The 14,059-nt window shown below is 43.4% G+C and overlaps 1 protein-coding gene across 1 annotated transcript; it reads right to left on the reverse strand.

Moving 5' to 3' along the window:
* Nucleotides 1-1,058: 1,058 nt before the first annotated feature.
* UTP6 (UTP6 small subunit processome component) lies at nucleotides 1,059-12,217 on the reverse strand. The gene is made up of 19 exons (XM_064466869.1): nucleotides 12,056-12,217; nucleotides 11,892-11,976; nucleotides 11,265-11,306; nucleotides 11,088-11,180; nucleotides 10,407-10,454; nucleotides 9,537-9,600; nucleotides 8,881-8,999; nucleotides 8,210-8,287; nucleotides 7,725-7,806; nucleotides 6,415-6,496; nucleotides 5,612-5,793; nucleotides 4,703-4,782; nucleotides 3,932-4,009; nucleotides 3,581-3,760; nucleotides 2,802-2,882; nucleotides 2,343-2,452; nucleotides 2,191-2,257; nucleotides 1,828-1,900; nucleotides 1,059-1,258 (listed from the first exon to the last, which is right to left on the reverse strand). The coding sequence occupies exons 1-19, from the start codon at nucleotides 12,145-12,147 to the stop codon at nucleotides 1,101-1,103; spliced, it is 1,794 nt and encodes a 597-aa protein (XP_064322939.1). The 5' UTR covers nucleotides 12,148-12,217; the 3' UTR covers nucleotides 1,059-1,100.
* Between the last annotated feature and the right edge of the window lie 1,842 nt (nucleotides 12,218-14,059).

A 14,059-nucleotide genomic window follows, 5' to 3' on the forward strand; every position in this document is an offset into this window, starting at 1 on the left:
GTGCTTTCAGCAAATGCATGTCACTCAAAGATGATGGAGGCAGTGAAGTGAGCAGCAAAGTTCTGTAAGGAACCAGAACGGGTGAAGGAAAAAGGGCCCGCTTTCAGAAATGGTGGAGCTACCAGCTTTGCTGGGCTTAAAAAAAAAACCCAAACAAAAAAAAAACCTAACAAAAAAAAAATCCCCAAAACCCAAGCTTTGTACTTAAAAGAGGTTTTTGTTGAACTGAAGCAGCAAGAAACAACTGAAAAAGCAAGACAACTGATTCAGGGGAGAGAATAACATAATAAAGGGCAGACAGGGTCTAAGACTGGCAATTACTAGGGAGAAAGCAGGATGCCAGACAGCTGAGAACAAGTGGGGAGGTAGATGGCCTGGCTGAAAGCTTGGGAAAGACAAAGCAGGACATACTTCAGGTGTCACAGAGGAGCAATCTTAACTGGCTGATGCTCCAAACCTTCTTTCCACACTAGTCATGCGAGTCTGCTTGACTGCTACAGTGAAAGCATTGATCAGAACTTTTTACTGTCATAGCAGGGACATTTGTAACGGATCTCAGCTCACCTCTACAGTTCACAGTCACTCTCAGAACTACATCTTAGCATGCAAACACCAATGCAAGGTGGTCACAGAGGTTTTTGTTTTTAAAGAGGATGACAGATGACTTCAAGGCTAGGAAACAAATACCATCATTTTACAGGTTGTTCCTCCCGTGTTCCACTTTCATTATTCAGCTTAGTAAGATACGAAGATCTCCCACGGGTACAGTTTCCATGGGATTTTTTTTTTTCTTTTACATGCCGTAGTATTAGCTTTTCAGAGTGCAAAAGCTGATGCATGACTATTCCACCTGAACATTTAGGCAGGAAGACAAGCTTGCTCTCACACACTCACAGACACTCTGCTTTCTCCTCTAACTACACTTGAACTTGGCCCTGGCACAAGCAACACTAGAAGCAACTACAGTGGGGCAGATTATTTTTTTTTCCACAGAGGCAAGAATGTAAAGGTGCAGTTTAATATGATCTAAGCACATAATTTACCTTTGTACAAAGAAGTTTAAAAAAATCCACAGTCATGTTTTAATTATTTATAGCTTTTCATAAATGTCCAGTTTGCAATAAAGTATATTTGGAAACAAAGTCTTCCACCAGGTCTCCCTGCAGCATCTTCATAGCTCGCCAGTGAATGCTCCCACAGTTTTCTGGTTTGCCCTGGGGATGACTTAGCTCATCTTTGATATAATCCAGCCAGATATCTTTAAAAGAAAAATAGAAGTTCTGTTTAGATTTTGATTGGATATTACTTAACAAACATACCACATCTAACCTAGAGACTCTCTTTTTGCAAGTGTCCATGACGTTAACGCAATGAGGTTTACTTTGTGAAACTACAAGTCCCTGGCCCTCAAGGGCCAAAAGCCTGAGTTCTATTCCCAGCTTGAGCAGTAACATCTTAAGAAACAATGCAGCAGTAATTGGGCTGTTTACTTTCTTAAAAGGAATACTGCAGAAATCTTGATTATAAAAACCTAGCTCCGCAGTGTTCACAAATCCAAATTAAAGGTGATACACATTTCTTATGCCATCCAGTGTCAAACCTTATTTGCTACTAGTCCTGGTGAAGCCATCCCACTGCAAACAATAACCCTGGACTGACAGTAAAGGGTCACTGCAGTGTCATGCACTTAATGGCACAGAAGAAATAAGCTCCACTCTGCATGACAGCAATCACAAGGGCAGAACAAACAGCTACCTTCTGAAATGGATGGAAATAAAAGAGGCAGCACTGAATGAATGAATAAATAAATAAATGAAATCCCCTTACCAGAATCTGTTGAACCAAACTCTCTCAAGGCACGTTCATAGTATTCTCTCAGATGAAGTATTTTGCAGGATTCCTAACAAAGGAAGGTATTAAAAGGCCATTATTTTGTACGGAAGTGAATCTGCAGCTTGATTAGATTCTTACAAAGAAAAAGAGTCATGGTAATTACATGCGCACACGCACCCTGCCAAAGATTAGTTACCATGGAACTTGGTTTTGTATTACATGCTAAGAATCAACTTTAGAAGACAAATATGAACTGATCACAAACTAATGACACTGCTCGTAAGTCCTCTGTTTCCTATTTAAATCCAAATTTAGAAGTACAAATACAAGGCCTTAATTGGATATTCGACAACTTACTTGCTCCTTTTCTATTTGGATCATCTTCCTGAAGAATTCAAGTGAAAATGGACGATTTTCACACAGGCTGAAGTGAAAACATAAGTAACTTTAGACTTAAGCCTTTTAACATTTGCCCTAGAACAATAGCGTTTGAAGGTTTTATCTGTCACCTGGTAAAGACTCTTTTAGCTTTCTTATAACCACGATTTCTGTAAGTCCAGTCAAGATACTTTTCTTTCATAGTCACAGATTCAGCAGGAGTTGTGGCACGTAAGGATTTCTGCAAGAAGAAAAAAAAGCAAAACCAAAAAGAAACCAATCTGTGTTCAGACAGGCATCCAAAAACAGAGCAAAAATTCTAGACCACAAAGTAAAAAGAAAAGTAAGAGTCCATCATTGATTGTGCTTCCAAACATCTAGATGTCTTAGAAGCACAGGGACAACATTTGTGCTTATGAGCCTATATCCAACTGGTTTTGGTAACATACAGTTTTACTTGAAATTCTTTGGTATCAACACATCCATGAAGGAACTGCAGGATAAAGCATTTGTTAACGTTCCATCCACACACATTGTTCCCAATTATTTACACGCTGTCATAAAAAGTACATTTCTATTAGCTAAAGTACCTGATAGAGAGCTTCGGTGTCCTCCTTGCTGTTTGTGCCTTCACTCCATTCCACCCAGAAGGTCCATAATGGCAAAGTGCCCTACGAGGTAAGCAGATAAATGAAATGATTGAAATACAGTGACCCTGATTTACAGAAACAGACAGATCCCCCAGGTTCTGTATTACAGCTGCACTAAAAAATGTCCTTTAGACACAGCTCTTAGAAGGACAACTTGCACTACACACTGAAATCACTTCTTTTTTCCTTCCTCGCCTACTGGACAAATACTGCTTCGCTGGACAGCTACAAGACATGTTGCCAGGGATGAGAGACAAGTTCTACATCACCAAACACTGCAGCACATAGGTAACTCCAGAGAACAGCAAGGAGGAAAGAAACAATCACCTCCTTGTTTCTTCTCCTCTCTCCTTGTGCCCAGGGTTTGAAATGGAACAGTAAGAGAGCACAGAGCTAATTCAAGGCTTGAAATACTACACACCCAAACAGTGTATCAGGACAGTGAAAACATATTTTTCACGACACAAAGAATACCAGCTGACTGCTAGAAGAGTACGCAAAACGTCACCTGTGAGCATTCAGCTTTAAAACTGAGTATGAAGTGAATTTGCCCTTATGCTCCTGAATGCAACATGAGAAACGTCAAGTTCTTATTTTTGACCTCAAAAATGGTTGAGACTTTGAATGCCCGTTGAACATAAAGGGGGGAAAAAATACCTCAAATATCAGAGATTTCCTGTCTAAGACTAATGCATCAAGTCCATAAAACCAGCACAGACCTTAGATTTCACGTGCTTAACGGCTTCTTCAAAACACTGGGTCACGTCATCACTCTTCAGTTGGATCAGCACCTGCAGCCGCATCTGCCACATTTCCACTGAATGGCTGAAGCGCTTAGTTGCAGCTTCTGCCATCTCCATAGCCTTCTCGAAGAGGCTGGACTCCAGTAATAGTTGAAGCTAAAACCCAGCAGATACAGCTGATCACCACAAGAGATTTGTAATACCTTGTTAAAAAGCAAGGCCTTGATCAAAATCTTGCCCACCTTTCTATCTACTCAAAATGGTAACAACAGGCATGCAAGCAATGCAGGACAGTCTCACAACCTATTTTTCAGTGTCAACTCTTACCCACTGCTTATAGAGAGCTTCTGGCAGCAAACTGGACTCATGGGCTTTGCCGAACACACTTAGTGTCCTCTCCAGCCTCTAGAATCAACAGAGAAGAAAAAGTAAAGAAAACAAGCATTATTCCTGTATATGCCAGATCCCAGCATTACAAGAAGCCCAGTGGATTAGTGTATTAACATGTCACTGAAATTGAATAGAAGTGACATTATCTAATACCTTAGGTACCCGCATACATCCAAAGATACAGGGGAAATTTGAGCATTTGAATCACAATTCTTCCTTAAAGAGCAAAAGAACATATCAGCAATGTTCTTGTACTGTACTAAAAGGGAACCAAACTGCACAGGATTAGTTAATTCACTGAGTCACACTGAAGCATAGATGCTTAATTAAGGTGCCCACATGTCAGCACCAAATTTTACTCTGACTTATTTGCAAGAGTCATTTTAATTCATCCTTTTCTTTGAACAAGCACAGGTTTTCAGGACTGTCAGCAAATACGAACAAGTTTGCATTCTTAACTTCCATCCAAAGAGGTCACTGGACTTTACTGACAAGGCCAGTTTATGCCCAAGTTACTCATGTTCAGGCAGGCCACATGTGAGCCTGACAGTAAAAGTGATCCCCTCAGATGAAGACTAAATCATTTTTAATGATGGCCGCAGGTAAGTAAATCTGATAAATGTCTATATTTGCTCCTTGTCTGATAGATTACAGAAGTCAGTAAAAATAGGGATGATTTGTCACTAGGATTTCCTAGTAAGCTTTTACCTTTTGCTTTAATTCTTCACTGCTTGTTTTCCTGCTGTATCTCTCTAAGCAAAAAGTGATGTAGCATTTCCACATGTCCTCTGTAGAATCAAATGCGTAATATCACACTTTAAAGAATCACAAGAGTAAGCACAAATATTTGTCTTTAAGGAATACAGAGAATCCAAGCACTAAGTGTTAATGCCAACTTTGTTTTAAAATGTTGTATTATGAAAGAGGCCCTACATTTATATCGTTAACATTTAAAAATGGCTTCCCAGTATAAGCTGCAGACAATAACTCTTAGTTACGGCTTAGTTCAGCTGAGGCTTCAGTGCACACTGTCACAATTAATGTTCAGTGCCTGTGGATTTCAACAGGCCTGCAAGAGCGAGGACACTCACAGGCACTTGAGAAAATCCTTCTTCACCTGACTGACTACCAAGACTACATAAGCAGCAAGTCTGAGTCCACTCCACAGACAGTCCCTTGTAGCTTCCTTTGAGAGTAAGGACAATGCTAGATGTTGAAGTTGGATTTCCACTCCACTGGCAACTCAAAAACATTGCTTACTCACAGCTAACCAGCAATATACTTGAGTTCCACAGGTTTCCTTTATTTAGGGAATTTTCTCTTTGTACAACTCCCAAACCTCTATTAATCTGTGGGCTTCTATTCTCCTTATTGGTCAAGTCACGTTAATAAAAGCAAACAAGCAACAAAAAGCACTCTCAGTCAAACAGCTCCTTCGAAAGCATAAAAACACTGCGAAGTAACCCAAATAACACATAAAATAGATAGATCCCCAAAAGGTAGCATCTAAAAACTTAGGTATGGTACAGCCTGCCAACACCTACTTCAAAATCTTCACAATATACAGTACACTAAAGTACCAGGGAAAAATGTTAAAATGTAGGCAGAACATTTCACCTGTTGGGACTGCTCTCACAGCCTCTTCGAAGACTGCACAGCACCGTTCCTCTCTCTGGGTCATCTCAGATACTTTCATCTGTTTTGTGGTGTGTTCTGTGGCCTGTGGGGACCCCAGCTCCAGCTCACGGCGTGCCATGTAGTCCCATGTGAGAGGATCATCAGCATACTTGGTCTGCAAACTAAACCCACCATGTCTGTAACACCCCTCAACCGCCACCTTCCTTTGCAGGTATGTTTAGAAGGGCTGTTACATTGGTAAAGAAATGTACTTCATTTCCAAGCAACCAAATGCCAGAGAAAAAATATTTTACCTTTCCACAAGAGAAAGGCAAAATACTGGCTTTCATTTATTTAATATGGATATTCTTCAGTAATGGCATGAAATAGACAGGAAGCTTTTGCAAGAGATCTTTGAGAGGAACAACTAGAGAAACTAAAGATGCAGAAGAACCATAAAGTACACTAGGAAAATCCACAGTTCCTGCAACAAATTCATGGAAACTAAGTGTAGTAATTATTCAGTGACAATTGTATTTTATCTGATTTTTTCTTAGCAGCTTCTCAAAGCCTTTTCTGAAGTTAGATACAAGTATCCTTTTCTAAAGAGCATGCTTGCCTTGTGTTTTGTTTTTCTTAAAGGATTTCCCATAGGCCTTAACATTCTATTTCCCTAGAGAAACAGCCTTTAGTTGTTAACCTGTCAACCCACCATAAATTAGAGAAGGTACGAGAACATATTTCCTAAAGAAAACCAAAAAAAACCCAAAAAACCCCACCCACAATGCAAAGCCACATCTCACCTTTCAAGAATTTCTTTTTGCAAATCTTGGGTAAAATCAAAGAGCTTTGCAATAGAAAGCACAGCCAGATGGAACTCAACCCCTACATAGAGGAGAGGAAAAAAAACAACTATCAAGTGGAGTATTACACCCATTGCACACTGCATTTCTGTATCTTTGCAAGCTTTTGTCAAGACACAGGTAACACTGAAGTGCCTAGATAGATGCCCTTTTCATGTCTATAAATCTCAGTGTCCCACCCATATGATAAGCCAGGTCGGGATGTTGACTGTCAGACTATATTCTTCACTTCATGTTACTGAGTTACAAAAAAGGCTGTGAGAGGCAGGATATTCCAGTCTCCAAAGTGTTAAACTAGTCCTGTCCTGACATGCTTACAGATCCTCCCAGCGTGGTTCCACTTGCACATTTAATCAGCACCTCCTCTGCTCCTTCATTTGACTCTGCCACGAAAACACAGAAGGCTTCACACCTGGGACAGACCTCTCTGAAGCTGCACACAGTGTATGTCAATTAATTACATACATACATCTTGTATCTCCATAACTTACCTGTCAGAATGCCAAGTGACTTGACATAATGAGTTCACTGCAAATCCCTATCAGCCATTACTCACCTCCTTATTTTTAGGTCCTTACAAATCATTTGTATACCTATTTATTCCAGTATTTCTCCAGGAATTTACGTTAAGCCAAGTCTTTCTGTCATTTCCTCTAATGTTCTGTTTCCCCCTCTACTTTTCAATGCTGTTACTACATTTTGCCCATTGCCTTCCAAAAGATCCCCATCTACTGTGGTTTCTCAAAGATATCGGCTACTACTTTGCAATTATTTTACTCAGTTCTCTCAATAAAATGGATTAATTTTACCAAGCCTGGTTAATTTAAAATCATCTAACCTGTTTCATTATCAGCCTGAATTCTTACTTCTCTGTCACTAGTGCTAGCTGATTAGTTGTGATCTAATGTTCAGTAAACAGCAAAGCAAAAAAGGTGTGTAATTCTGAACTGTCCTCCCTTTGTTTTTTTTAAACAATGAAGTTTTCAGACTGTAAGCCCAGCACCTATGCCACTTCAGCCCAAAAGCTCTTGTACTGGAAGAGGTGTCAGCCTGCAGAACAGTTATGAAATAAGAACTATTAGCATTAGTAATTTATACTTTGGCATTATCTAGGTTCCACTGAAGAAATGGTAGAATTGCAAATATCTTTGTGTGTACACTGGAGCTAAGCCTATCTGTATCACGTAGCAGAGAGCTGAGTTAAAGGTGACAATTTTCCTATTTAATAAGTACAAGACATGTTAAATCACCTTTAATTTTCTGAGCAGCGTCCCTGTAGATTATGCGAGCCATTTCCCCATTGAGAATCTCTTCAGAATAACTGAATTCCCCCTGCAATATCAAGCATAACATCATTGAAAAAATTGTCTTCCTTTCTCAGCTGCCATTTTTACAAACATGGGAAAAAACTGTTTTTCTTCATCAATCTTTAGCTAATTTGCACAAGTCAACTGCAGAGAAATAAGAGATAATTACGCTTGACTATCCCTTTCCAGAAATTACTATTAACTTTCAAACTGGGGGATGTAACAAAAGACTCTACAATTGTAAAGAACCAGTGTATGAAGTATTTGAGCTGAGCCTAACTTGAATAGCCTAACGCAGGCACAGGACACGAACAGAAGCTTTCGCTAAGCCGTTTTCAGACAAACCATTAATACGGATTCCTTGAGACTTGTACATTCTAATGAGCAATACGCAAGCAGACAATCTCTCTTAAGTTTAATTGACCTACCAAGTCCATCTTTGCTTGTTCAAATACTTTCTTTTCCTTCCTCTGTTTTTCAGCATGCATCAGCTCCATTCTGAAATACTGCGAGAGAGAATTAAATTATTGTGGGGGTAAGGATAAACACTAAAACATCTCAGTCCATAGATGGTAAAATAAGCCTTACCTGAGGAGCTGAAAATCAGGACTTTGCCAACATGCTACATATGTCCAAGAGCCCTGGTTTTTAAAGGTTTGTGCATACAGCTATCCACCCTCCATATTTAGTCAGAAGTTTCCCACAGGTAGAAATTACCACTTTCTAGTCATTCTTTAAACCTTAATTTGCCCTCAGAAAAAAACACGGTCCCTAGCAAAGGCTAGGGATGCCAGATCTCACCCAGAGAACTATGTCCTAGAAGCACTTACAGCACTTCAAAAGGGAATTCCGACACATTTATCTATAAACAGTGTAAAAACCTCACTCTGCATACATAAATACAGGATTTGATAAATAATTGATAAATGCTACCAATACAAAGTACTTTTTTTTTTTTTTTAAACATCGTTTCCCCACTGATGGGGAAACGAGTTCTTTCCAGTTTGCTCAGACTGATCAGAGAAATATGCTAGACTGATTTGCTTGATTTGCCCTGATTGATCAAATAACTGGTCATAGAAAAAACCCAGGAACTCACTTCTTGATAGAGTTTTGGGCACTCTGGATGGAAGCGCAAAGCACGAAGGAACAAGTGCCTAGCACTTTCTGATGACAGTTGTGTCTCCATTTCCCATTTTGCTGCCATAATCCACAGTGCTGCAACAAACAAATTCATTTTAAGGCAAAGCAAGTGACTGGTCATGAGAACCCATTCTGAAGCTACTCTCCAGGATACACGGGTTGTTTTGTTCAGTGCACCCAACGTAATCTGTGAGCTCAGCGATGGAATACAGCTGATTATCTCCCATGTAAAACCTAGTTAAAGGACTAAAAGCTAAGCAGATCCGGGAAGTTTGATCTGGTATAGCCAAATATCCAATGATGTACAACAAAGTCTTCAAAAGCCAAAAGCAGCTGTGAGAATTCAACACCTCCGACCCCTGAAACATTTAGCTGGTCCCCAGTGTACCTGGGAAATGGTCACTCAGACCATGGGGACTCCTGCTTCACAGCCCCTTCTGATTGCTCAGCGCAATCCTTGCCAGAACCCTTCTCTCTGAAGGAGCAGCAAGGCAAAGAAAAGAGCAGGAACTTTCACCCCAACAGCTTGAACTGTAATCTGTAAGAACTTAAGCCAATGCTATACAATCTACACTCAGTTATTTATGCAGCGCTCACCGATGTTTTATTTACCTGGTTTATTGGGATGAATGGCCAACAGGGAAGAAAACACCTTACTAAGCTGATGTTTTGCATTCTGTAAGAGAAGAAGCATTGTTTCACCCACTCTAGCACCAAAGTGAGCCACCAGCACCAGAGTTTCATTATGACAGGTTACAAGTTGTAATGCAATTGTACTGGGAGAGACACTCCTCTGCCACTTTATCTTCAGTAGAAAGTTTTACGTATTTGTTCAATACTGACCAGCTTCCAAATGTTACCAGACTAGGTTAGCATAGTTAACTCAAACCTTTCTCAACTATGTAGCTAACACAAACGTTGCCTAAGTCACAAATCCATACTCTCACTGACTGCTTTTGAGGTAAAGGCTGCATTTTTCTTTGCCCACTTGCATTACTCTGACAAGGCCACCTTCTTCAGTACAGGAAGGACAATGACTGAATGCTAATAATAATGTGAAGACTTGCACAGGTAAGTTTACAAAGCACAGAATTGCCAGAATTATACTTTTCAGCATAGCCGCTATAAGAAATGTTCGGAACAAAATGGCGTTTCACAGACAGGTGATCCATTCATTCCAGAGAAGGTACAACCAGTATTATGATTCTCCCAAAGCAAGGGTACTCCAGATGCAATGCTATCAACCTCACCTTTGCCACCTGCAAGCATCAAATTTCATACTAATTCCTTCTGAGTCACATTCTGTACTTACAGACATCAGTGAAAATCCCAGGCAGCTCCAATAATACTATCAAAATTATTTCAGTACTACAGCACATGCCAGTAAAGTTTGTATCAATGTTAGAATTCAAATTCCAGATGCCTGATTAAACACCAACCCAGGGCCTCAATGCAGGTAAGATTAGCATTCTGAAAACTCACCCACTGCTTGCAAAATGCAACATGTGAAAGCCAAAGCTGGACATCTTCCTGTTGGAAATGCAAAGGGAAAAGAATCCACCTTACAATAGGGCAAGCACCAAATCAATGGTACATTGACAAGTAAACAATACAAGCAAACAATACAGGACGTGGCATGCAGAGAGAAGGAATTCTGAATCTCAAATTCCCTTTTTTCCCCCAGATCTGCAAATTCCTGCAAAAGACCCAAAGAAAACCAACCCTCCCATCTCAGACACACCCTCACAGCCCCTCCAATCAAACCGATGTTACACTGAACTCAAAAGAGCCCACTGTAACGGTTCCTGAGGCACCTCATTTAGGTTTTACGATTAGATGTATCAAGTCGATCTTTTCCTAAAGCAGCTGAAAGTTCTTTTCGTTCTGTTCCTAGTCCTTGCCAGGCAACAGACCAGACTCACACTGCAATATGTGGCACTACACAGTTGAGGACTAACGACTCAGTACAAAATATTGTTTGTGTACAATAAAGGTCTGATATGAATGGTCTACTTCTGGGCTACTGCTAACTGTAAGACCAAACATCCACCTAGTTTTTTACTACATCCCTCTGTATTATTACAAATATTTAGTAGCAATGATATCTAGATAATTTTACATAACAAAAGGGCATTTTTTAACCTATCAAATAAACAAACTTACTTTCCATTTTCCTGTAGCACGGTTGAAGAGGCTATGGACTCTATGCAGAATAGAGTTCTCAATTTCATCCTTCTTAAATGAATATCCAATGCGCTAGGAGGAAAAAAAAGTATTACTTCTATTGCAATAGAAAATCTGGCAAAGTATTTTTGCACTCTAAATAACTGATAAACTTACTGCTCTTCTTTTCTTGATCAATTCCAGCAGATTAATTTCATACTAGAGTGGGGAAAAAAAAACATTTAAAAGCAGATGAGAAGACACAAAACAGTAAGGGGGAAAAAATAATACAGATCAAGTTTTTTATAACTAATCAGGTGGACAATAAAAATTACATACGGGGAAACAAGCAACAATTATTTGGCGAGATCACTACATTTCTAAGACTGACTGAAATTAAACTTGAGCATTTGTGTTACACACGGTATTTCAGACTTGAGCTGTTGGCACCCGCTATTCCTAGGGTCATAATGCACAAGCAAACTTCTGACACCACGCGAAGTTAATTATGCTTAACTACAGTTTGCAGATGGCATCAGGGAACTGGTGTCTGCATCCCTGGAGGAGGAAGAAACTACGGGGGAAAGTCACAACAAGAAAGACGACCCTCTCATCCCAAACTCGGGCACAAACTCCCGGCCTCGCCTCAGGCCCCGGCGTGTCCGGAGGAGCCTCTGCCAACAAACCACCCGGGCTGGCCGCGGAGGCCTCACGAAGCAGCCCGAGCTACGAACATCGCTCAGCTGCCAACCGAGCTGGACCGACAGCCTGAGGCAGCACGCCCTGCTCACCACCAACGCCCACCTGAATATAATTAATAAAATCCTCCTTCCGAAGCGCTCTCCGCTGTATCTTGTACTCCAGCGCCGAGGCCCTCCTCAGGACGGCCCTGCGGGGAGGGGAGATCAGCGAGGGGAGACCAGCGAGGGAGAGCCCGCCCGCCCGCTCGCTCCCGCCGCCCGCCTCACCGGATCTCCCTGCGCGTGAAGAGCCCGACGCGCTCCAGCTGCTCCAGCTCCGGGACGCGGTCCTCCAGCCGCTGCTCCACCCGCTCCGCCATGGCGGCAGCCTCGCGCGTGGGCCCGGCCCGGTGCGCTGCGGCCCCGCCGGCGCTTCCGCCCGCGTCTCCCCTCCCCTTCCGGCGCCGCTCTGGCGCCCCCTGGCGGCACCGCCGGCACCGCGGCGCCGGGGACACGGGGCGCGATCGTTCCGGTGGCGGCGGAGGCTGGAAACCGGCCCCACGTAGAGCGGGTCTGGGGTGGGACGAGTCCCGGGGACGCGGGGGAGAGACGGGCTTCGGCCTCTCGAGGACGGCAGAAGCGCTGGGTGCTGCTCCGGGCGCCTCCTGCACCCGGAGACACCGCGGCACCGACCCCGGCTGCGGCGAGGCGGGATCGGGACCAGCCCCTGCCGCTGCTTCCTGGCGGGATTCCTCGGGGGATAAATGGCTCTTCCCCTCCCACCCCTTTCTTCTGAGAAAATGAAGAACAAAACCAGGGGACGGCAAATTTCTGTCTCTTAAATGAAGAAGTCCCAGCAAATAAAAAAAAAAAAAAGATGGAGGTGGGAGACTTTCTTTTGAGAGAGAATTGCTTTAAATATGCATTATCTAAATGCTTTAAATAAGCGTTACAGGAGGCCTGTACCTAGCAGTGTTCCCCAGGGGTCTGTGCTGGGTCCAGGGCTGTCCAATATACATATCGATGCCCTGGGCGAAGGGACAGCGTGTCCCCGCAGCAAGTTTGGGGACGATACCAAGCAGGGAGGAGTGGCTGATGCACCAGAAGCTGTGCTGACATCCAGCCAGACCTGGGCAGGCTGGAGAGCTGGGCCCAGGGGAGCCTCATGGAGTTCAACCAGAGCAAGTGCCAGGTCCTGCCCCTGGGGAGGAACAACCCCCCGCACCAGCACAGGCTGGGGAGGACCTGCTGGGGGGCGGCTCTGCTGAGGAAGCCCTGGGGGTGCTGGGGGGCAGTGAGGTGACCCTGAGCCAGCACCGGGCCCTTGGGGCCAAGAAGGCCAGCGGTGTCCTGGGGGGCATTCAAAGGAGTGTGGCCAGCAGGGCGAGGGAGGTTATCCTCCCCCTCTGCTCTGCTTTAGTGAGGCCACATCCAGTGGCTGCATCCAGTTCTGGGCTCCCCAGTTTAAGAAGGATGCGGAACTGCTTAAGCAAGCCCGGCGGAGAGCTGCCAACATGATCAGGGGACTGGAGCATCTCCCTTTTGAGGAAAGGTGGAGAGACCTGGGTCTGTTCAGCCTGGAGAAGACTGAGGGGGGGCGATCTTATCAATACTTATAATTATCTGAAGGGCAGGTGTCAAGAGAATGGTACCAGACTCTTTTCAGCGGTGCCCAACGCCAGGCCAAGGGGCCACGGGCACAAGCTGGAACACGGGAAGCTCCCCCTGAACATGAGGACAAACCCCTTCCCTGAGCGGGTGCCAGAGCAGGGGCACAGGCTGCCCAGAGAGGCTGTGGGGTCCCTTCCCTGGAGACATTCACCCCCCGCCTGGACGCGGCCCTGTGCCCCTGCTCTGGGGGTGCCTGCTCGAGCAGGGGGTGGGACAAGATGATCTCCAGAGGTACCTTCCAACCCCTAACATTCTGTGATTTTGTGATTATCCACAGCAGGATCATCTGCTTATGCTTTGGGTTGTCACTGCCATCACTGAGCTGGTTAAGAGATGGAACCACACCTTCAAAGCGGCTCTGCCCTGTTGTGACGATTACTCCCTCCTGGAGGAAAAGGCAGGAGCCGTTTCTTTGAAAAAGCACAGGGAGAACGGGCAGTGGCCTAAGGGCAGGAATACTTTGGGCACCGCATTTTTCATATATAGTAGCCGAAAAAAAGCTGTGGGTGATCTTTCCCTTTTACTGTAGTAGAACAGCTTAAAAAGCATTGCTGAGTACAGAGCGAGAACCTGAGCAGCTGACTTTTGTTAAAAACACACATAGGACAAAACACTTTACAA

The sequence above is a fragment of the Phalacrocorax carbo genome, chromosome 16 (genome assembly GCF_963921805.1).
Source record: "Phalacrocorax carbo chromosome 16, bPhaCar2.1, whole genome shotgun sequence".
Lineage (NCBI taxonomy): Eukaryota > Metazoa > Chordata > Aves > Suliformes > Phalacrocoracidae > Phalacrocorax > Phalacrocorax carbo.